This window comes from Camarhynchus parvulus, chromosome 25 (assembly GCF_901933205.1).
Source record: "Camarhynchus parvulus chromosome 25, STF_HiC, whole genome shotgun sequence".
NCBI lineage: Eukaryota > Metazoa > Chordata > Aves > Passeriformes > Thraupidae > Camarhynchus > Camarhynchus parvulus.
In genome coordinates, this window is record NC_044595.1 from 1,008,628 (window position 1) to 1,029,678 (window position 21,051).

The 21,051-nt window shown below is 58.0% G+C and overlaps 1 protein-coding gene across 1 annotated transcript; it reads left to right on the forward strand.

Moving 5' to 3' along the window:
- Positions 1-2,741: 2,741 nt before the first annotated feature.
- GATAD2B (GATA zinc finger domain containing 2B) lies at positions 2,742-21,048 on the forward strand. Its single transcript, XM_030965138.1, has 12 exons — positions 2,742-2,926; positions 9,038-9,367; positions 11,225-11,354; positions 12,094-12,225; positions 12,345-12,476; positions 13,393-13,563; positions 15,873-15,965; positions 17,647-17,892; positions 18,766-18,792; positions 19,222-19,305; positions 19,703-19,820; positions 20,556-21,048. The coding sequence occupies exons 2-12, from the start codon at positions 9,039-9,041 to the stop codon at positions 20,687-20,689; spliced, it is 1,596 nt and encodes a 531-aa protein (XP_030820998.1). The 5' UTR covers positions 2,742-2,926; position 9,038; the 3' UTR covers positions 20,690-21,048.
- Positions 21,049-21,051: the final 3 nt, after the last annotated feature.

A 21,051-nucleotide genomic window follows, 5' to 3' on the forward strand; every position in this document is an offset into this window, starting at 1 on the left:
CCTGGAGATCGGGATTCCCACTGGATGGCAAAATCGGGGAAAAATCATCCTTTCCCTGCTTTATCATCCTCCAGTTCTCCCAGCATCTCTTCCTGAGCACACAGCGTTGGCCTGAGGCCGGATGAGGATCACAGATCCTGTCGGTTTAGGAGGAGGGAATTGGATCCAGGAATTCTCTGTTTTGGGGGAGATGCGCCAGTGGGGAGGAAGATCCAGGGATTTTTTGGATTTGGGATAAAAGGAGCTCTGGTCAGACTTCCTCAAAGAGCTTTTCAGGAAACAGAAGCTCCCAGGGGATGGATCCACAGGGAGAGACCCCCACATCCAATTAAATGATGTTTTGGTGCTTCCTTTGCCCACCCTGGCTGGGAGGATCCCTTGGGAAGGTCGGAGCAGTGGGATGGGAGGCATTTCACCCCTTCCCAAATCCCCACCCAGCAAAAACAGGGGTGGAAGGGCCCGAGGAGGAGGGGGAGGATGGAAACAGCTCCTGAAAAACCAGGGAATGGAGAAATAAAGGAATGTGCTGCTCTCCTGTGCCCTCTGCGTTTTCCATGGACACAGCCTGGCATAAATCATCCCCGGGCCCATCCCACCCCCTCATTAGCTGATAAATCCATGGAAACGAGCGTGCAATTAAAGCTAATTAATCCTTTCCCCCTTTGGAAACCAAATTGTTCCATTTTATCCAATAAAGGCAAACTGGGGGTTCCGGCGCTCCGGAGTTCCCAGACTCCCACACCTCAGGGGTGGAACAAAGCCCTGCATGTTGGGGATTTATGGGATTTTCGGGGTGTTTTGGGGGAATCTGACGCCTCCCATCTGCTCCAAGCCCCGTCCAGCCTGGCCTTGAGCACTTCCAGGGATGGGGCAGCCCCAGATTCCCGGGATAATCGGTGCCAGGGCCTCACCGCCCTCGCAGGGAGGGCTGCAATGAGGATAAGGATATTCCTTTGGCTAAGCAATCCCAAATATCCAGTCTCAGTCTCCCGTGTTTTGGTGTGAAACTGTGTTTTAAACTCCCATGTTTTGGTGTGAAACTGTGTTTTCCATTCCCTGGGATTCTCCATTCCCTTGGGTTCTCCATCCGGGATTCTCCATCCCTGGGATTCTCCATTCCCTGGGATTCCTGGGTTCTCCATTCCCTGGGATTCTCCATTCCTGGGTTCTCCATCCCTGGGTTCTCCATTCCATTGGGTTCTCCATCCCTGGGTTCTCTATCCCTGGGATTCTCCATTCCCTGGGATTCTCCATCCCTGGGATTCTCCATTCCCTGGGATTCTCCATCTCCTGGGTTCTCCATCCCTGGGATTCTCCATCTCCTGCTCTTTTCCATTCCTTGCTCCATTCCTGGGATTCTCCATTCCCTGGGATTCTCCATCCCTGGGTTCTCCATCCCTGGGTTCTCCATCCCTGGGATTCTCCATTCCCTGGGATTCTCCATCCCTGGGTTCTCCATTCCCTGGGTTCTCCATTCCCTGGGTTCTCCATTCCCTGGGTTCTCCATTCCCTGGGTTCTCCATCCCTGGGTTCTCCATGTACTGAATGCTCGTTAATTCCTTAATAAGGCCCCAAATTTGTCCCCATCCCCTTCCTGCTGGGGCACCCTCAGCCCTGGGGATCCAGAGTGGGATTTGGGCTCCTCTGGAATTGGGCTCAGCTGGATCAGGAGGTTTGGGACAGCCAAAATCCCTCTGGATGCTCCTTCTGCAGGGCCAACCCCACAGGTGGCATCTCCTGACCCGGGGTTCCTCAGCATTCCTTGGCATCCTCAGGGAATCTTCCCAGGGAATCCTCAGGGATCTTTGCTGGGACCCTTTGCCGTTTTCCTCCTGTTCCTCAGCAGCTCCTCCTTCCCTTGGGGTCCGTTTTGGGATTTTGGCGTCTTCATTGACATCCCTCGGGGTCTTCCTGGCGTGTTCCTTGGCATCTCCTCTGGCATCTTCATCCACATCTCCCTGGGCACATTCCCTGGATCCCTGGGCACATTCCCTGGGCTCATTCCCTGGGATCCCTGGGCTCATTCCCTGGGCTCATTCCCGGATCCCTGGGCTCATTCCCTGGGATCCCTGGGCACAATCCTGAGCTCATTCCCGGATCCCTGGGCTCATTCCCTGGGATCCCTGGGCACATTCCCGGATCCCTGGGCACATTCCCTGGGATCCCTGGGCTCATTCCCTGAGCTCATTCCCGGGATCCCTGGGCACATTCCCTGGGCTCATTCCGGATCCCTGGGCACATTCCCGGATCCCTGGGCTCATTCCCGGACCCCTCGGGACCCTCTCCCCGCCCTGGGCTCGGCGATCCCGAGGCTGCTCCGACCTCGGCCCGCGGATTTTTGGCAGCGGGAGGGGCGGCTCCCGGCGGCGCCGAGGCTCCTTTTTGGGAGGGAAACGGTTAAAATTCCAGGGGAGGGAAGGAGCTTCCATGAATGAAGACAAAGTTTGGCGGGGGGCCAGGAGCGGGGGGAGGGGGAGCGGGGAGGGGGCGGCAGCGCCAGCACCGAAATCCCAGGAAAAATTAAACCCCCTCTCCAAAAAAAAAAACGGAGCCAATTCCATGTCGGGAAGCGCCAAACCGGTCACGACCGGAATTTTTTTTTTTTTTTTTTTTTTCATTCAATTTTTTTTTTAATTCCCTTTTTTTTTTTTTTTTTTTCTCTCCCTTCTCTTTTTTCCCTGCCCCGCGAGGCATCATGGGAAAAAAAGTCAGCATCCCCCCTTTTCTTTTGTTTAATAAAACAGAACGCGCATGATTGGCAGGGAAGGGCCCGCTCGGAGCGCGGCTCCGGCTCCGGCTGCGGCTGCGGCTCCGCGGGCGATGGAGCGCGGGGCCCTGCCCGGCCCCGGCCGCCTCCTGCCCCTTCCCGCTCCGCTCCTCCCTCGCTTTCTCGGCAACTCGAGGCAGCAGCGGGAATATTGGACCTGTAAGTATCCGTCACACCGACCACGCCGGGCAATTCGCACCGCACAAAAGGGTTCCTGAAGCTGCTTTTCTGCTTTTTTTTTTTTTTTTTGGGTTTTTATTGAGGTTTTATTTTGTGTCTGGAGAGGGAGAAAAGGAGCGCCGGTGCTGGGCTTGCTGTGGGAGCGGATCCGTGATTCCCTTCTCTTTTCCCTCCCCCCCATTCCCCACCATCGCTATTCCCTGGAATTCTCCAATCCCACCCTCCCCGCCGCCGGCTGGACAGGGGGGTGACAGAAATACCGGCGCTAACAATGCCTGTGTCCGTGTCAGCCCCTCCCCTCGCCTGGGCCGATTGATTTAACGATTGATTGGCTCGCTCATTGGTGATCGATGGCCCCGCCGAGCCGCACAAAGGCAGCGCCCGCAGTCGAGGAAATGGGGAAGCGTTATATAAGGGAGCCTGGGAAGTCTGCGTCATCCCGGATGGGGAGGGGGCCCCGCCTTCCATCCCATCACTTTTTATTGGGTTTTCTTTTCCTAGCTGGCTTTTCCCAAAGCGGGCCCGTCCCAGCCAGATGCCATGGAATTTTTAGCTTGCTTTAAGACTTCGTGGAGTTTTTGGGTCTTTCCCCCCCGCCCCCCCATTTCAGGGCATAAAGGAGTTTCTGGGGCTCCTGCTCTCCTCCCACATCCCAAAAATCCTGGGGTGGGATGAGGGGTGAGGCCTGTGGTGCTGGACCCAGCCCCTGATCCTGAGAAGTGGAGCTGGACAAGAACACAAAGTTAGGAGGGAAGGGAAGCACTTTTGGGGAGGGAGGATTCTCCTCCTTTCCTGCTTTTCCTCCTTCCCATTGTTGGTTTTGTACTTGACCCGGAGCTGCAGAATCTGAGGACATCCCAAGCTGGGGGTGCTGATCTGGAATTCAGGGGGATCCGGGGTCTGGGAGATCCGGAACCCGGGAGATCCAGAATCCAAAAGATCCAGGGTCTGGGAGGTGTGGAATCCAGGAGATCCAGAATCCAAAAGATCCAGGGTTTGGGAGGTGTGGAACCCAGGAGATCCCGGGTCTGGGAGATCCAGAATCCGAGAAATCCAGGGTCTGAGAGATCCCGGGTCTGGGAGACCCAGAATTCAAGAGATCCCGGGTCTGGGAGATCTGAATTGAGAGGATTCAGGGTCTGGGAGATCTGGAATTGGGGGGATCCAGGGTCTGGGAGATCCAGAATATGGGAGATCTGGAATCCAAGAGATCCAGGGTCTGAGAGATCCTGAATTGAGGGGATTCAGGGTCTGGGAGATGTGGAATCCGAGAGATCCAGGGTCTGAGAGATCTGGAATTGGGGGGGATCCACGGTCTGGGAGATCTGGAATCAGGGATCCTGGGTCTGAGAGATCTGGAATCCGAGAGATCCAGAGTCTGGGAGATGTGGAATCTGAGAGATCCAGGGTCTGTCAGATCCAGAATCAGGGGGATCCAGGGTCTGGCACCGGTGTGTCGGGGCAGGGACCGGTGTCCCCGTGCTGGGATCCAGGAACAGGAGCAGCAGAACTCCCGGAGCAGTTTGCTCCGTAGGAATTCCCACTCTGCCACATCCCGCTGCCCGCTCCCATCCCATCCCTTCCCAAATCTTTCCTCCCATTCCCATTCCCTCCCGGGAGCAGCCGTGTCCCTTCTGGGACGGCTCCGGCGTCGTTCTTGGGGCTTCTCTGCTGTTGCTTTAATCCCGGTGCTCCTCCTGCTCCGGAGAAACCCTCCGTGAGCCGCCCTCATCCTCCCGTACCTGCCTCGGAATTCCCGGAGCAGCACACGGGTTTTGTTCAGCCGTGGAGGAGCCTTTTCCCCTTCCCGGATCCCGCTCCCGGCCGCCGAGCCGTTAAATCCTAATTACCTTTTTAGGTGATTATCCTTTTCCTGGCGTTCCTTGGGAATGCTGGCCCTGGGAGCCAGCCATTTTGTGTTCCGTGCCGGAACGGGGGGTTTTTTTTTTTGTTGTTTTTTTTTTTTTTTTGTTTTTACGCCGACGTCGGGATGTGCCGAGCCCAGATGGAACCGGAGCCGCCTCGTGCCGGGCCCCGGGAAGCCCCCGGAGCAGGATTGTGGCCGGATGGCTCCGGAGGAGCAGCCAGCCCTGCGGATTTCCCACGGGATTGACTCCAGATCCCGGGATTTGGGGGGTTCAGGCAGTGGGAGCGTGCCCAGGTGAGCTGCAGGAGTTGGATCTCACCAATCCCTGATCCAAAAATTGGACTTTAATGGGATTTGGACAGGTTTTATTCCATCAGTCTCATATCTGAGTGGTGTCTGGGTTTGGAGTGACCAGGATGGCGCTGGAGCACCTTGGCTCTGGGGATGGGTTTGGATCCTGCGCCTCTCCTGGGATTAATTCTGGCATCCCAGCCCCAAATGGAAGCTCTGGGTCCCCGAGGCTGCCTCAGCCTGGGAGTACCCGAGCTCCCCAAGGAGCAGAGCAGGTGCTGGGCTGGTTTATCCCTCATTTCCCATCCTTGGTTTCCCACCTCGGGCTGTCAGCAGCTCCGCTCAACGGAATTCTGGCACTGGTGGAAAGGGGTTGGGAAACTGGGGAGACCTGGGGGCGCGTGGGTCCCTCATGGGGGATCAGGGATCACTCCTGGTGGATCAGGGATCCCTCGTGGTGGATCAGGGATCCCTCGTGGCGGATCAGGGATCCCTCGTGGCGGATCAGGGATCGTTCCTGGTGGATCAGGGACCATTCCTGGTGGATCAGGGATCACTCCTGGTGGATCAAGGATCGTTCCTGGCAGATCAGGGATCACTCCTGGGGGATCAGGGATCCCTCATGGCGGATCAGGGATCACTCCTCATGGATCAAGGATCGTTCCTGGTGGATCAGGGATCACTCCTGGTGGATCAAGGATCCCTCATGGGGGATCAGGGATCACTCCTGGTGGATCAGGGACCATTCCTGGTGGATCAAGGATTGTTCCTGGCAGATCAGGGACCATTCCTGGGGGATCAAGGATTGTTGCTGGCAGATCAGGGACCATTCCTGATGCTGGATCAGGAATTACAACCCCTCCATGAGCTCCGGAGGGTCCGAGGCTGGAAATTGGGGCTGGAAGACCAACATGGGGATTGACCCAACGGAAAACCCTCCGAGGAGGCTGGGAAGGAGCTGGGACCTCCCTGGATAAACTCTGGAATTAACTCCTGGCGCTGCCAAGTCTTGGTTCTGGATTCCATCGGGTAAATCCCAGGATATTTTCATCTCTCCCTGGATATTCCCGCTTCTTCCTGGAATATTCCTTCTTTTGGCCCAACTCGCTCGTTCCAGCTTTTCAAATCCTCCCGCTGAGGATTTTTTTGTTGTTGTTGTTGTTGTTGGATATTTTCCCCTGTGGCCACCACATCCAATCTCCATGGGAAAAGGGGGTGCTGCTTTGTTTTGTCTGCACCAAACCCGTCCTGCCGGGCCCCGTGGAGCAGGAGGAACGTGCCGAGCAGCAGGGACGGCAGCAGCGTCCCCGCGGAGAGCTGGGAATCGCCAGCAGGACGTGTCCAGCACCCTGGCATTCCTGGAAAGCCTCCCCAGGTGGGTCCAGCCCACCCTGCTCATCCTGCTCCTGCAGCCTCTGGGATCTCGGCTCTCGGGGGTAACCGGAGGCGCGCCGTGGATTTAGCTACTGCTTTCCGTGAGTTTTGCCGCCGTTTGGGAATCTGGTTGCAGCGAGGAGGATTTTTTTAGGTGGAAGCTGAAGGGAGAGGCTGTTCCCTGGGATGTGCCGGTCGCCCGGGGCTGTGCCCGAGGCCGGCGGGGCCGGATGATCCGGTTTGGGATGTGCCGAGACCGGAGCGGGGCCAGCGCGGAGCCTCCCGGAGCCTGTCCGACCTCCAGACAATTCCCGGCGTTGGAATCCTTCCTGCTCTGTGCTGTGGATTTCTGCATGGAGTCAGGAGCTCTTCCCTGGCTTTCCCAGCGCTCTGGAAATTCCCAGTGGATCCTCCCCTTCCCCCTCCAGCCACAGGGCCCCATTCAATACCGAATCTGAAGCCTAATTTCATTTTTATTGGATCAGGCTGAGCCTGGAGAACCTCTGGAGCGGATTAAATAGCGGTGGGCCCCATTCCTGGTAACAGCACTTTGGATTTGTTTGGATTTTGCCAGAGGGGAGGGCATTGGGAGACCACCTTGGTGATGGAGCAGGGACTGGAGGGATCTCTGGAATTCCTGCAGGATCCTGGAGAGGCCGAGCAGGACGTTGGTGCAGGAGATCCTGCTGGATCCCATCTCTGTGCTCACTTCAGCTATCCGTGGGCAGCTCCTATCCCGTGGGACGTTGCTCCTGTGGACCTCTCCCTCGTGCTGCTGCTGCTGTCTCCTGGCCGGGAGCAGCGCCGGGCCCGTTCCTGGCGCGCTCCCAGCGGCTCCAGCCGCAGCGCTGGGCGCGGCTCCGAGCGCTCCCGGGGTGTCTGGAACATCCCCGCTCCCCCCGGGGTCACTGCTGCGGGACGGGGGCGGGAGCAGCTCCCGTGGCCTGTCCCGGCTTGCCGGGCTAAATTTGGGAGACGTGCGGAGCGACGGGATCAGCAGGTAGGGAAGAGCCCTCGGTGCTCCTCAGAGGCTCCGTCCGGCGTTTCTTTCGGGTCATATTTGGGATTCCCGTGGGTTTTCCTGCTGCCCTCCCCTGCTCCTGCTGTCTCCAGTGGGACTGAACTCGTGTGCCGATGTGCGGATGCGTCGTTCCAGGGATTTGTACCCGAGCCAGAGCCTCCTCCTGGCAGGAGCTGGGAGGGTTTGTCCCGGGAATGACTCGGAGCCGGGTCCTGGCAGGTGTGGAGCAGCTCCAGGTGCTCCACAGGACACTTTGTGTTCCCTGCAGAGCAAGGAATTCCCGTGTTCCCGAGCCAGCCACGTGGAATTCCCAGCGATTCCCCAGGTGTTTGTCCTGATTCCCCAGGTGTTTGTCCTGGTCCCCAGCCCTGCTCCTCAGGGAAAGGCCTCGCCCAGCTGGTTTGCAGGTGGAGCTCCCCTGGCTCTTTGTTGTCGGAGCTGGTTCCTTATCAGCCTGGGAGCGGGATTGGGATGGGGTTGGGATGGGCTCCTGCCTGTTTTCCAGAGGGCATTTCTGCACCTGGAGAGGTGGGAGGGCGGGGATGGACCTGCCCGAGCCTCCATCCCGGAGCTGCCAAGCATTCCTGCCTGGAGAAGCGCACGGTGGGGATTTCCTGACGTTCCAGGGGGTTCATCCCCGCTCCCCTTCCTTGCTGAGCCACATCCGTGGGGTTTAATCCCAAAGGAGGGATGGTGCTGCCGTTCTCGGGGACTTCAGGGCCTTTCAGAGGGGGAAGCTCCTGACCTGGATGGGGGCTGGGGAGGTTGGAGCTCCATGAGGAAATCGGAGCTCTCCAAGGGGTCGGAGCTCTCTGGGGAGATCAAAGGTCTCCAGGAGGTCAGAGCTCTGTGAGGAGATTGGAGCTCTGTGGGATTGGAGCTCTCCAAGGCTTTGGAGCTCTGTGGGATTGGTGCTGTCCCGGAGGTCGGAGCTCTGTGAGGAGATTGGAGCTCTCCAAGGGGTCAGAGCTCTGTGGGATTGGAGCTCTGCGAGATTGGAGCTCTCCAAGGGGTTGGAGCTCCATGAGGAGATGAGAGCTCTGTGAGATTGGAGCTCTCCAGGGGTCGGAGCTCTGTGAGGAGGTCAGAGGTCTCCATGAGGTCAGAGCTCTGTGAGGAGATTGGAGCTCTTCAAGAGGTTGGAGCTCTGTTAGATTGGAGCTCTCCGAGGCATTGGAGCTCCATGAGGAGATCAGAGCTCTCCAAGGGGTCGGAGCTCCATGAGGGGATCAGAGCTCTCCAAGGGGTTGGAGCTCCATGAGGAGATCAGAGCTCTCCAAGAGGTTGGAGCTCTGTGAGATTGGAGCTCCATGAGGAGATCAGAGCTCTCCAAGGGGTCGGAGCTCCATGAGGAGATCAGAGCTCTCCAAGGGGTTGGAGCTCTGTGAGATTGGAGCTCCATGAGGAGATCAGAGCTCTCCAAGGGGTCGGAGCTCCATGAGGAGATCAGAGCTCTCTGAGGAGCCAGGCTGACCTCAGGGGGGATCCTGGGGGGGTTCACGGGGGTCCCTGTCACTGACCTGTGCCTGTCCCTCAGGATGGACCGCATGACGGAGGACGCGCTGCGCCTGAACCTGCTCAAGCGGAGCCTGGAGCCGGCGGAGGAGCGCGAGGACGTCCTGGCCAAGAGGCTGAAGATGGAGGGACACGAGGCCATGGAGAGGCTGAAGATGCTGGCGCTGCTCAAGCGCAAGGACCTGGCGGGGCTGGAGGTGCCCCACGAGCTCCCGGTGAAGCCGGACGGGATCAAGGGCTACGAGGAGAAGCTCAACGGGAGCCTGAGGCCCCACGGGGACGGGCGGAGCGCGGCCCGGCCGGGCAAGGAGAACATCAACGACGAGCCCGTGGACATGAGCGCCAGGAGGAGGTGGGCGCTGGGAATTCCGGGGTGGGAGGAGCTGGGTTGGGAGTGACATGGGATTTGGGGGGTCCTGGAGAGCCTGTTCTGGTGACACCGAGAGCTGGGGAGGGACTTGGGAATGGTGGGGTGAGAGGGAATGGCTTCCCGTGGACAGAGGGCAGGTGGGATGTGAAGGTGGCGCAGGTTGTCCGGAGATTTGTGAATTTCTCATCCCTGGAAGTGTCTGAGGCCAGGCTGGACGAGGCCTGGAGCAGCCTGGGATGGTGGGAGGTGTCCCTGGAGGGTCCTGCTCTGAGCGTGGAGCTGCATCCTCAGCGGAATTCCCGGGATATTGTGTAATGTGAGCGGTCCCAGTGGGACACCAGCATCGCACACGGACACTTGGATCAGGAAATCAGCCCTGGAAGGAGCTGGGAATACTCCACTCTGAGTTGAGAAGTGACACTGGGAATGTCTCATTTTCCTGGATTTTCCTTGGGGATGTGCTCCACCTCTGCCTGCCTCCCTCGCCCTGGCTCCTCCTCCGGTGATTCTGTTGGAATTCTGCTCTTCCCTGAACAAAGGAAATCCAGCAATTGGCGATTCCTCATGGATGGATCCACTTTCCCTCTCGGATTTGGACTCTGGCTCTGCCTTGTTCCCCTGGTGGATTGTCAGTAATCCAGCCTGGATTTATTGGGATGCTCCTGGAAAATGATCCCCAGGAGCTGCAGGACTGATGCAGGAAAATCCCTCCCAGATGCGCCAGCCCAGTCTGGAACCCCTGGCACTCAGCCTGCTTTGCCTGGACGGGCTCCCTCTGCCTCCTTCTCCTCGGGATGCTCTGGAATTTCTCTGCTGGAGCAGGGACAGCTCCGTGCCCTGGTGCTTTGGAATATCCACAAAAACAGCTGGAACGTTTGGGAGGCAATCCCAGCTCTGAGCGTCTCCCCAGCCTCGGAGCAGCCAAACCTGGGAGCTGGGATTTGCCTCTGGGGTCCCTCCTGGGCGTTCAGAGCTCAGAGTTTGGGATGAGATATCCCACGGTGTCCCCTCACTGCAGGGACGTCCCAGGGAGCTGGAATTACCCCCACACTGGATTATCCCACGGTTTTCCAAGGCTCTCCAGCAGCAGGAATGGAATCCAGGCTCTCAAAGAGCTTTTCTTGGACTCTCCTTGCCGGGATGATCCTGCCTGGATCCTGCCGGACTCCACCACTGATTTTTGGTTTATTTCTTTTCCCTGCTGCTCCTTTGGTTTCCCAATCCCATCATGGATCAGTTGGATATTCATGCGGGTTTTCCTTTATGGAATGAGCTTTTCCAATAGATTTGGGTTGGGATAGGCTTGGAGTGGTGCTGTTAATGATGGCAGGGAATTCAGCCCCTTCTCCACCGCAGTGAGGACGAGCAATTCCAGGCTGGAGTATCCCTGCCATTCCCTCCCATCCCAGCACCAGGACACGCTCCTGGCTCCCACCTCACTCCCAGGTGGGATTTGCAGCCCTGGAGAGGGACCTGGGGGCTCAGGGAATGCATTTGAGGGAGTCCTTCCCTCCTGGTGTCCATGGGCGCCGCTCTGGATCCGTGCTGGACTGAGGGGGATCCTGCTCCCAAAATCCCAAATCCCTGCCTCACTGGGGCTCCCAAAATCCCAAATCCCTGCCTCAGTGGGGCTCCCCAAATCCCAAATTCCTGCCTCAGTGGGGCTCCCCAAATCCCTGCCTCAGTGGGGCTCCCAAAATCCCAAATCCCTGCCTCAGTGGGGCTCCCAAAATCCCAAATTCCTGCCTCAGTGGGGCTCCCCAAATCCCAAATCCCTGCCTCAGTGGGGCTCCCAAAATCCCAAATCCCTGCCTCAGTGGGGCTCCTTTCCCCCTGCAGTGACCAGGACCGGGGCAGGTTGACCCCGTCCCCGGACATCATCGTCCTGTCGGACAACGAGGCCTCCAGCCCCCGCTCCAGCTCCCGCATGGAGGAGCGGCTCAAGGCGGCCAACCTGGAGATGTTCAAGGTGAGGGAGCGGGAATTCCATCCCGGGAAAGGCACAGGATGGGGGGGATGAAGCGTTTGGGGAGGGATGAAGGATTTGGGGCACTGGGGGAGGATGAAGCATTTGGGGAGGGATGAAGCATTTGGGGCATTGAGGAGGGATGAAGCATTTGGGGAGGGATGAAGCATTTGGGGAGGGATGAAGGATTTGGGGAGTTGGGGAGGGACAAAGCATTTGGGGCATTGGGGTGGATGAAGCATTTGGGGCATTGGGGATGAAGCATTTGGGGAGGGATGAAGGATTTGGGGAGGGATGAAGGATTTGGGGAGTTGGGGAGGGATGAAGGATTTGGGGAGTTGGGGAGGGACGAAGCGTTTGGGGTGTTGAGGAGGGATGAAGGATTTGGGGAGGGATGAAGGATTTGGGGAGGGATGAAGCATTTGGGGAGGGATGAAGCATTTGGGGAGGGATGAAGCGTTTGGGGCATTGGGGATGAAGCATTTGGGGAGGGATGAAGTGTTTGGGGCATTGAGGAAGGATGAAGCATTTGAGGCATTGGGGATGAAGGATTTGGGGAGGGATGAAGCATTTGGGGCATTGGGGATGAAGGATTTGGGGAGGGATGAAGCATTTGGGGCATTTCTCAGCCAGTTCCAGGTGCAGCCCCCCTGTTCTCGCACCCGTGGTCCAAATTCCCACCTGGATTCAGCTTTCCCCCCCTCCCTTGCTCACGTCCCGCTCGGTTTCTGGGGTTTTCCAGGGGAAGAGCCTGGAGGAGAGGCAGCAGCTGATCAAGCAGCTCCGGGACGAGCTGCGGCTGGAGGAGGCCCGGCTGGTGCTCCTCAAGAAGCTGCGGCAGAGCCAGCTCCAGAAGGAAAACGTGGTGCAGAAGGTGAGGGGCGGGGTTGGGTGGGACAACAGCAAGGGGCGCACACACGGCCCCCGCTCCACCTGTGGGATTCCCTAAATCCCCTCCTGGGGACACAAATCCTGCCCTTGGTGCCCCCCCAGACCCCCGTTGTCCAGAACGCCGCGTCCATCGTGCAGCCGTCCCCTGCCCACGTGGGACAGCAGGGCCTGTCCAAGATCCCCTCCCGGCCCGGAGCTCAGGGCGTGGAGCCGCAGAATTTAAGGACATTACAGGTGAGAATTCCCGTTTTTTTCTGGAAAATGCTGATTTTAATGGATGCACACACAGCTGGAAGGGTTTTCTCCTTCAATTCCTGGTGCTTGGGGTTGGATTTGGGTTTGTCAGGAATTAGGAGTCAGTGATGCTTGTGGAGATGGATATTCCATGATCCTCTGAGTGTCTGATGTCCCAGCTGGAGCGGGATGAGGATGGTGGGAATTCTCCAAGGCCTGCAGCCTCCCTGCATGTTTGCTCCATGGATTTCTGCTGCTCTCCTTGACCATGGAGCAATTCCAGCCTCACGGGAATTAGGGATGTGCCAGCTTGAGCTGGGGGCAAGGGCCACAATCCTCAAAAATCCAGGAGAATTTGGGGAAAAAGTGAGGGATTTGGGGCCTCCCACGGGAATTGGGGATGTGCCAGCTTGAGCTGGGGGCAAGGGCCACAATCCTCAAAAATCCAGGAGAATTAGGGGAAAAGAGGGATTTGGGGCCTCCCATGGGAAATGGGGATGTGCCAGCTTGAGCTGGGGAGAGGGCCACAATCTTGTAAAATCCAGGAGAATTTGGGGAAAAGTGAGGGATTTGGGGCCTCCCATGGGAAATGGGGATGTGCCAGCTTGAGCTGGGGAGAGGCACATCTTGTGCCAAAATCCAGGAGAATTTGGGAAAAAGTGAGGGATTTGGCAGGAAATGGGGATCTGCCGGCTGGGGGTGGGGGAAAAAATCCAGGAGAATTTGGGGAAAAACGAGGGATTTGGGGCATTAACTGGGGTTGTGGATAAGCAGGAATTCAGCGTGTCACAGAATCAGTGCTCCAAGTTCCCATCATTGTTCTGCGGTTTCGTTCCTGAGCTCTGGGGGGGTTCCCGTGCTTCTCCTGAGCGGGTTCCTGGGGTCTGATCCCCGATCCCGCGTGGGCTCCCCGCAGGGCCACAGCGTGATCCGCTCGGCCGCCAGCTCAGCCCTGCCCCACATGCTGATGTCCCAGCGCGTCATCGCCCCCAGCCCCGCCCAGCTCCAGGGCCAGCGCGGGCCCCAGAAACCCGGCCTGGTCCGCAGCTCCACGCCCGGCATGAGCCCTGCCATCAACTACCAGCCGGTGGGACACTGCTTGGGGCTGGTTTGCACTGGTTTGGGTTGGTTTGGGTTGGTTTGCACTGGTTGGGGCTGGTTTGGGTTGGTTTGCACTGATTTGGGCTGGTTTGCACTGGTTTGGGTTGGTTTGGGCTGGTTTGCACTGCTTTGGGTTGGTTTGGGTTGGTTTGCACTGGTTGGGGCTGGTTTGGGTTGTTTGGATTTGGTGGTTTGACTGGTTTGGTTGGTTTGGGCTGTTACTTTTGGGGTGCTTTACTTGGGCTTTGCACTGGTTTGGGCTGGTTTGCACTGGTTTGGGTTGGTTTGGGCCCTGGTTTGGGCACTGATTTGGACTGGTTTGACCTGGTTTGGATTGGTTTGGGTTGGTTTGCACTGGTTGGGGCTGGTTTGCACTGGTTTGGGTTGGTTTGGGTTGGTTTGCACTGGTTGGGGTTGGTTTGGGTTGGTTTGCACTGGTTTGGGCTGGTGGGGCACTGGTTTGGGCTGGTGGGGCACTGGTTTGGGGTGGTTTTCATTGGTTTGGGCTGCCTGGGCACTGCTTGGTACTGGTTTGCACTGGTTTGTAGTGCCTGGACTCTGGTTTGGGCTGGTTTTCACTGGTTTGGGTTGGTTTTGGCACTGGTTTGGGTTGGTTGGGTACTGGTTTGGGGTGGTTGGGCACTGGTTTGGGGTGGTTTTCACTGCCTTGGGCTGCCTGGGCACTGCTTGGTACCGGTTTGCACTCGGTTTTTACCAGTTTGTACCGGTTTGGGCAGTGGTTCGGGCCTGTTGGGGCTGGTCAAGCACTGGTTTGGGCACTGGTTTGTACCAGTTTGCACTGGTTTGGGCTGGTTTGCACTGGTTTGTACCAGTTTGCACTGGTTTGGGCCGGTTTGCACTGGTTTGGGGTGATTTGCACCGGTTTGGGCCGGTTTGGGCCGGTTTGCACTGGTTTGGGGTGATTTGCACTGGTTTGGGCCGGTTTGCAGTGGTTTGGGCCGGTTTGCACTGGTTTGGGGTGGTTTGGGCCGGTTTGCACTGGTTTGCACTGGTCTGGGCCGGTTTGCACTGGTTTGGGGTGATTTGCACTGGTTTGGGCCGGTTTGCACTGGTTTGGGCCGGTTTGCACTGGTTTGGGGTGGTTTGGGCCGGTTTGCACTGGTTTGCGGTGGTTTGGGCCGGTTTGCACTGGTTTGCGCGGTCCGGTTTGCGCTGGTTTGCGCTGATTTGCACTGGTTTGGGCCGGTTTGCGGGCCGGTTTGCACTGGTTTGGGGTGGTTTGGGCCGGTTTGCACTGGTTTGCACTGGTCTGGGCCGGTTTGCACGACCCCCACCCCAAGGCCGCACTGGCTGTGCAATTCCCGGGGCTCCCCAGCCCTGGTGTCCCCCCGGCAGCTCCTGCTGCTCCGGGGCTCTGTGAGCCTGGCACTCCCGGCCATCCCAAATCCCGCCCTGATCCCAAATCCTGCCCTGATCTCAAATTCCCTACCATGATCCCAAATCCGCGTCCTGATCCCAAATCCTGCCCTGATCCCAAATTCCTGCTCCGATCCCAAATCCCGCCCTGATCCCAAATCCGCACCCTGATCCCAAATTCCTGCCCTGATCCCAAATCCGCGTCCTGATCCCAAATCCGCCTCCTGATCCCAAATCCTGCCCTGATCCCAAATCCCCACCTGATCCCAAATTCCTCCCTGATCCCAAATTCCTGCCCTGATCCCAAATCCCCACCTGATCCCAAATTCCTACCAGGATCCCAAATCCCTACCTGATCCTGAATCCCCACCTGATCCCAAATCCCCACAATCCCGCTCCCCACCTGATCCCAAACCTCCTCTCGCAGCAGTGGCCCTGTCCCAAATTCCTCCTCTGATCCACAGGAACCTCGCCCCAAATCCCCACCTGATCCCCAAATTCACTGCCCAATCCCCACCATGATCCCAAATCCCCCAGATCCCAAATCCCCACCATGATCAAATCCCCCCCTGATCCCAAAATCCCACCATGATCCCAAATCCCCCCCTGATCCCCAAATTCCCTACCATGATCCCAAATCCCCACTGTATCCCAAATCCTACCCTGATCCCAAATTCCTGCTCCCAATCCCAAATCCCCACTGTATCCCAAATCCCTACCATGATCCCAAATTCCTACCACTGATGATCCCAAATTCCTGCCCTGATCCCAAATCCCCACCTGATCCCAAATTCCTACCAGGATCCCAAATCCCTACCTGATCCCAAATCCCCACCTGATCCCAAATCCCCACCATGATCCCAAATCCCCACCGCAATCCCGCATCCCCACCTGACCCCAAACCTCCTCCTCCTGCAGCAGTCGGGCTCCTCGGTGCCGTGCCAGCGCTCGTCCTCCTCCGCCATCTACATGAACCTCGGTCCCAAATCCCCACCTGACCCCAAATCCTCACCCTGACCCCAAATCCCCACCATGATCCCAAATCCCCACCATGATCCCAAATCCCCACCAGGATCCCAAATCCCCACCATGACCCCAAATCCCTACCACGATCCCAAATCCCCACCGTGATCCCAAATCCCTACCAGGATCCCAAATCCCTACCTGATCTGAAATCCCCACCATGATCCCAAATCCCCCACCTGACCCCAAATCCTCACCCTGACCCAAAATCCCTACCATGATCCCAAATCCCGCACCTGACCCCCAAATCCCCACCATGATCCCCAATCCCCACGCCCTCTCCCCAACATCCCCACCTGACCCCAAACGGGCGCTGAGGCCGGGCTCCCCGTCCTGCCAGCGCCGCCGCCTTCATCTACATGAACGCTCGAGGAGGTGGTGCACATGCAGCCAGGGTCGGGGCGTGCCAAGGGTTCTCGGGTCGCCCCAGGCGTTTCAGTTGCTTGGTGGTGGGTTAACCAATTGGCGTTGTGGGTTGGGCTTCTTTGGGGTGATTGTGGGCCTGTCGGGATGCGCAGTTCCACCCACGTTTGCGGTGAAGTTCAGTTCTAACATGGTTTGGGGTGGAGGAGGTGGTTCAGCGCGGCTCATTGAGAGGTTCCAAGGTTTGGTGCCCGGGGACGTGCCAAAGGGGGTTCTGGGGGTTCGGCCCACGGGTTGGGGCGTTTCAGGGTGAGATGGTGGGGTTCAAACCACGGTTTGGGGTGGAATTGTGGGGTTCAAACCAAGGTTTGGGGTGGAATCGTGGGGTTCAAACCAAGGTTTGGGGTGGAATTGTGGGGTTCAAACCAAGGTTTGGGGTGGAATCGTGGGGTTCGATCCATGGTTTGCGGTGAGATCGTGGGGTTCCACCCACGGTTTGGGGTGAGATGGTGGGGTTCAAACCAAGGTTTGGGGTGGAACTGTGGGGTTCAAACCAAGGTTTGGGGTGGAATTGTGGGGTTCAAACCATGGTTTGGGGTGAAATCGTGGGGTTCAAATCAAGGTTTGGGGTGAAATAGTGGGGTTCAGCCCACGGTTCAGGGTGAAATTGTGGGGTTCAAACCAAGGTTTGGGGCATTTTGGGGTGAAATCGTGGGGTTTAGGGCTCTTGGGGGTGGTTAGAAGGGTTGGAGAAGGAGATGTGGTGGGGGTTGGGAGGAAATTGAAATTTTGGGATGGGTTTGAAGGTTTTTAAGGGGTTTGCAGCATTTCAGATTAAATTTGTGGGGTTTTAGATGAAATTATCAGGATTTTGCCCGATTCGCGGGATTTCGGCCAAAAATTTCAATATTCCCACCCAGTTTTTTGGTGATTTCAGTCGGGATTTTCAGGATTTTAGCCCGAAACATTGTGTTCTGTCTGGGTGCAGGATTTTTGGCCGATTCGCAGGATTTTGGCTGATTTTCAGGATTTTGGCCGATTTTCAGGATTTCAGCCAAAAATTTCAGTATTTTGGCCAAAAATCTCAATATTCCTGCCCAGTTTTTGGTGATTTCAGTCGAGATTCTCAGTCTTTCACCCCAAAACGTTGTGCTCTGTCTGGGTGCAGGATTTTTGGCCGATTTGCGGGACTTTTTGCCGATTCTCAGGATTTCACCCAATTCGCGTGATTTCAGCCAAAACTTTCACTATTCCCGCCCGTTTTTTTTCGCGATCTCAGTCAGGATTTTAAATCTTTCCCCCCCCAAACCGTCATGTCGTGCCGGGCGCTGAGTCGGGGTGCGTTTCAGGGAAGAGCGCGCCGGCGGTGCCGCGCGTGGAGCCGTTCGTGTGCGCGCAGTGCCGCACGGACTTCACGCCGCACTGGAAGCAGGAGAAGGGCGGGCGGATCCTGTGCGAGCAGTGCCAGACCTCCAACCAGAAGAAGGCGCTCAAGGCCGAGCACACGAATCGCCTCAAGAACGCCTTCGTCAAGGCCCTGCAGCAGGAGCAGGTGGGCATGGCTGGGAACGCCCCTTCCCGGTGGCTCATCCCATCCCAAACCGCCCCAAACCGCCCCAAACCGCCCCAAACCACCCTGTTCCATCCCGTTGTCCCCATCCCCTTCCAGTCCATTTATTCCACCCCAGTGATCCCATCCCGTTGATCCCATTGATCCCATCCCATTGTTCCCATTGATTCCATCCCAGTGATCCTATTGATCCCATCCCATTGTTCCCATTGATCCCATCCCAGTGATCCAATTGATCCCATCCCAGTGATCCAATTGATCCCATCCCAGTGATCCCATTGATCCTATCCCATTGATCCCATTGATTCCATCCCATTGATCCCATTGATTCCATCCCATTGTTCCCATTGATCCCATCCCATGTTCCCATTGATCCCATCCCAGTGATCCAATACCCATCCCATGATCCCATTGATCCTATCCCATGATCCCATGATCCACCCATTGTCCCATGATCCACCATGTCCCATGTTATCCCATGATCCCATTGATCCATCCCAGTGATCATGATCCCACCCATGATCCATTGATCCCATCCCATCGATCCCACTGATCCCATCCCAGTGATCCCATTGATTTCATCCCGTTGCTCCCACTGATCCCGTTGATCCCATCCCATTCATCCCACCCCACTGATCCCGTCCCACTCATCCCATCCCAGCCAGGTTGGCATTCCTGAAGAATTGAGCGGGATGGCATTCCCGTGGAGATTGGATGGGGTGGCATTCCCATGGATGTCATTCCCAAATGTGTCATTCCCATGGGATTTGGATGGGATATCTGGCATTCCCAGGGGTGTCATTCCCATGGCTGTCTGTCATTCCTATGGGTGTCTGTCTGTCTGTCTGTCCCCAGGAGATCGAGCAGCGGCTGCAGCAGCAGGCTGCCCTGTCCCTGTAGGGGTGTCTGTCACTCCCATGTCTGTCTGTCCCATGATCTGTCGCTTTGGGGGGGGAGCAGCGGCTGCAGCAGCAGGCTGCCCTGTCCCCGTGGGGGTGTCTGTCACTCCCATGTTGTCTGTCCCATGTCTGTCTGTCTGTCCGCAGGAGATCGAGCAGCGGCTGCAGCAGCAGGCTGCCCTGTCCCTGTAGGGATGTCTGTCACTCCCATGTCTGTCTGTCTGTCCGAAGCAGCGGCTGCAAGCAGGTGCCCTGTCCCTGTAGATGTCTTACTCCATGCTGTCTGTCTGTCTGTCCAGGGAGATCGAGCAGCGGCTGCAGAGCAGGCTGCCCTGTCCCCAGGGGTGTCTGTCACTCCCATGGTGTCCCACGTCTGCTGTCTGCGCAGGAATCGAGCAGCGTGCAGCAGCAGGCTGCCCTGTCCCCCACGGCCGCGCCCGCCGTGCCCAGCGTGGGCAAACAGGACGGGATCCTGCGGCACCACACGCTCCGGCAGGTGGGGACCGGGAACGGGGACACGGGGGCTGTGGGGTCGTGGGATCAGGGGATGGCATCGTGGGGTGGGATGGGATTGTGGGATCAGGGATGGCATGGGGTAATGGGGGGTGGGATGGTGGGATGGGATAATGGGATCATGGAGTTATGGGATCATGGGATAATGGGATAATGGGATGGGACCATGGGGTAATGGGGTGGGATGATGGGATGGGATTGTGGGATCATAGGATGGGATTGTGGGATAATATGGGGATGGATGATATGGTCATGGGGATGGGATGGGTTTATGGGGATGGGACCATTGGGATGGGACAGGACGTGCCCATGGGGATGGGCGCAGTGGCCGCCCGTTCCCCCCGTGCCCACGATGCCAGCCCCGTGTCCGTGTCCCGCAGGCCCCGCAGCCCCAGAGCAGCCTCCAGCGCGGCATCCCCACCTCCGCCCGCTCCATGCTCTCCAACTTCGCCCAGGCCCCGCAGCTCTCCGTGGCCGGGGGGCTCCTGGGAATGCCAGGTACGGGGTGGGGTGGGATGGGATCAATGGGATGGGATTGATGGGATTGATGGGATGGGTGGGGTGGGATGGGATGGGATTGATGGGATGGGATGGGATGGGATGGGATGGGATGGGATGGGATGGGTGGGATGGGATTGATGGGGTGGGATCAGCAGCGTGGGACAGCTCAGACCACGCCCACTGGGTTTCGGGGCAGAATTTGGGAATTCTCACCCTGTGCCTGCCCTGTCCTGGCCCTTCCTGCCTTGTGGGGGATTTGGGCTGGCTGTGGGATCTGTGTGATCCACAGGATCCAGGGGGTCTGTGGGGTCCATGGGAACTGTGGGATCCGTGGGCTCTGTGGGATCCGTGGGCTCTGTGGGATCCCTGGGCCCTGTGGGATCTATGGGCCCTGTGGGGTCCCCGGGCCCTGTGGGATCCCTGGGCCCTGTAGGATCTATGGGGTCTGTGGGGTCCCTGGGCCCTGTGGGGTCGCCGGGCCCTGTAGGATCTATGGGGTCTGTAGGGTCCCTGGGCCCTGTGGGGTCGCCGGGCCCTGTAGGATCTATGGGGTCTGTGGGCCCTGTGGGATCCCCGGGCCCTGTGGGATCTATGGGGTCTGTGGGGTCCCCGGGCCCTGTGGGATCCCTGGGCCCTGTAGGATCTATGGGGTCTGTGGGATCCCCGGGCCCTGTGGGGTCCCCGGGCCCTGTGGGGTCCCCGGGCCCTGTGGCAGCTCCGTGCCGTCCCCAGGGGTGAACATCGCCTACCTGAACGCCGGCATCGGGGGCCACAAAGCGTCGAGCCTGGCGGACCGGCAGCGGGAGTACCTGCTGGATATGATCCCGCCGCGCTCCATAGCGCAGTCCATCAGCGGGCAGAAATAGCCCGGGCCTGCCCCGCTGCCCCTGCCGACCGCGAGGAACAAACCGAGAAACCGCGGGGAAACCAACGAAACCAACAACAAACAACAGAACAGCGAAACAGACAAAACAAACATTTCAAAGGGCGAGCCGCCCCCAGCCCAGCCCGAAACTCCCTGGGTTCGCCAGGCCGGGAGTGGCTCCGGCCCCGCCGCTCGTTTTGTAACGCCGCCGCTTCCCCCTTGTGTTGTGGGTTGTTTTTTGCCCCTTTTTTCCTTATTTTTGCCGCCCTCCCTTCGCTCCATGGATGGTTAAAGCTTTTTTCTCCCTTTTTCCAGAGACTTTGGCAAGGGCACCTTCCCCTTTCCCCAAGGGGGGAGATTTTG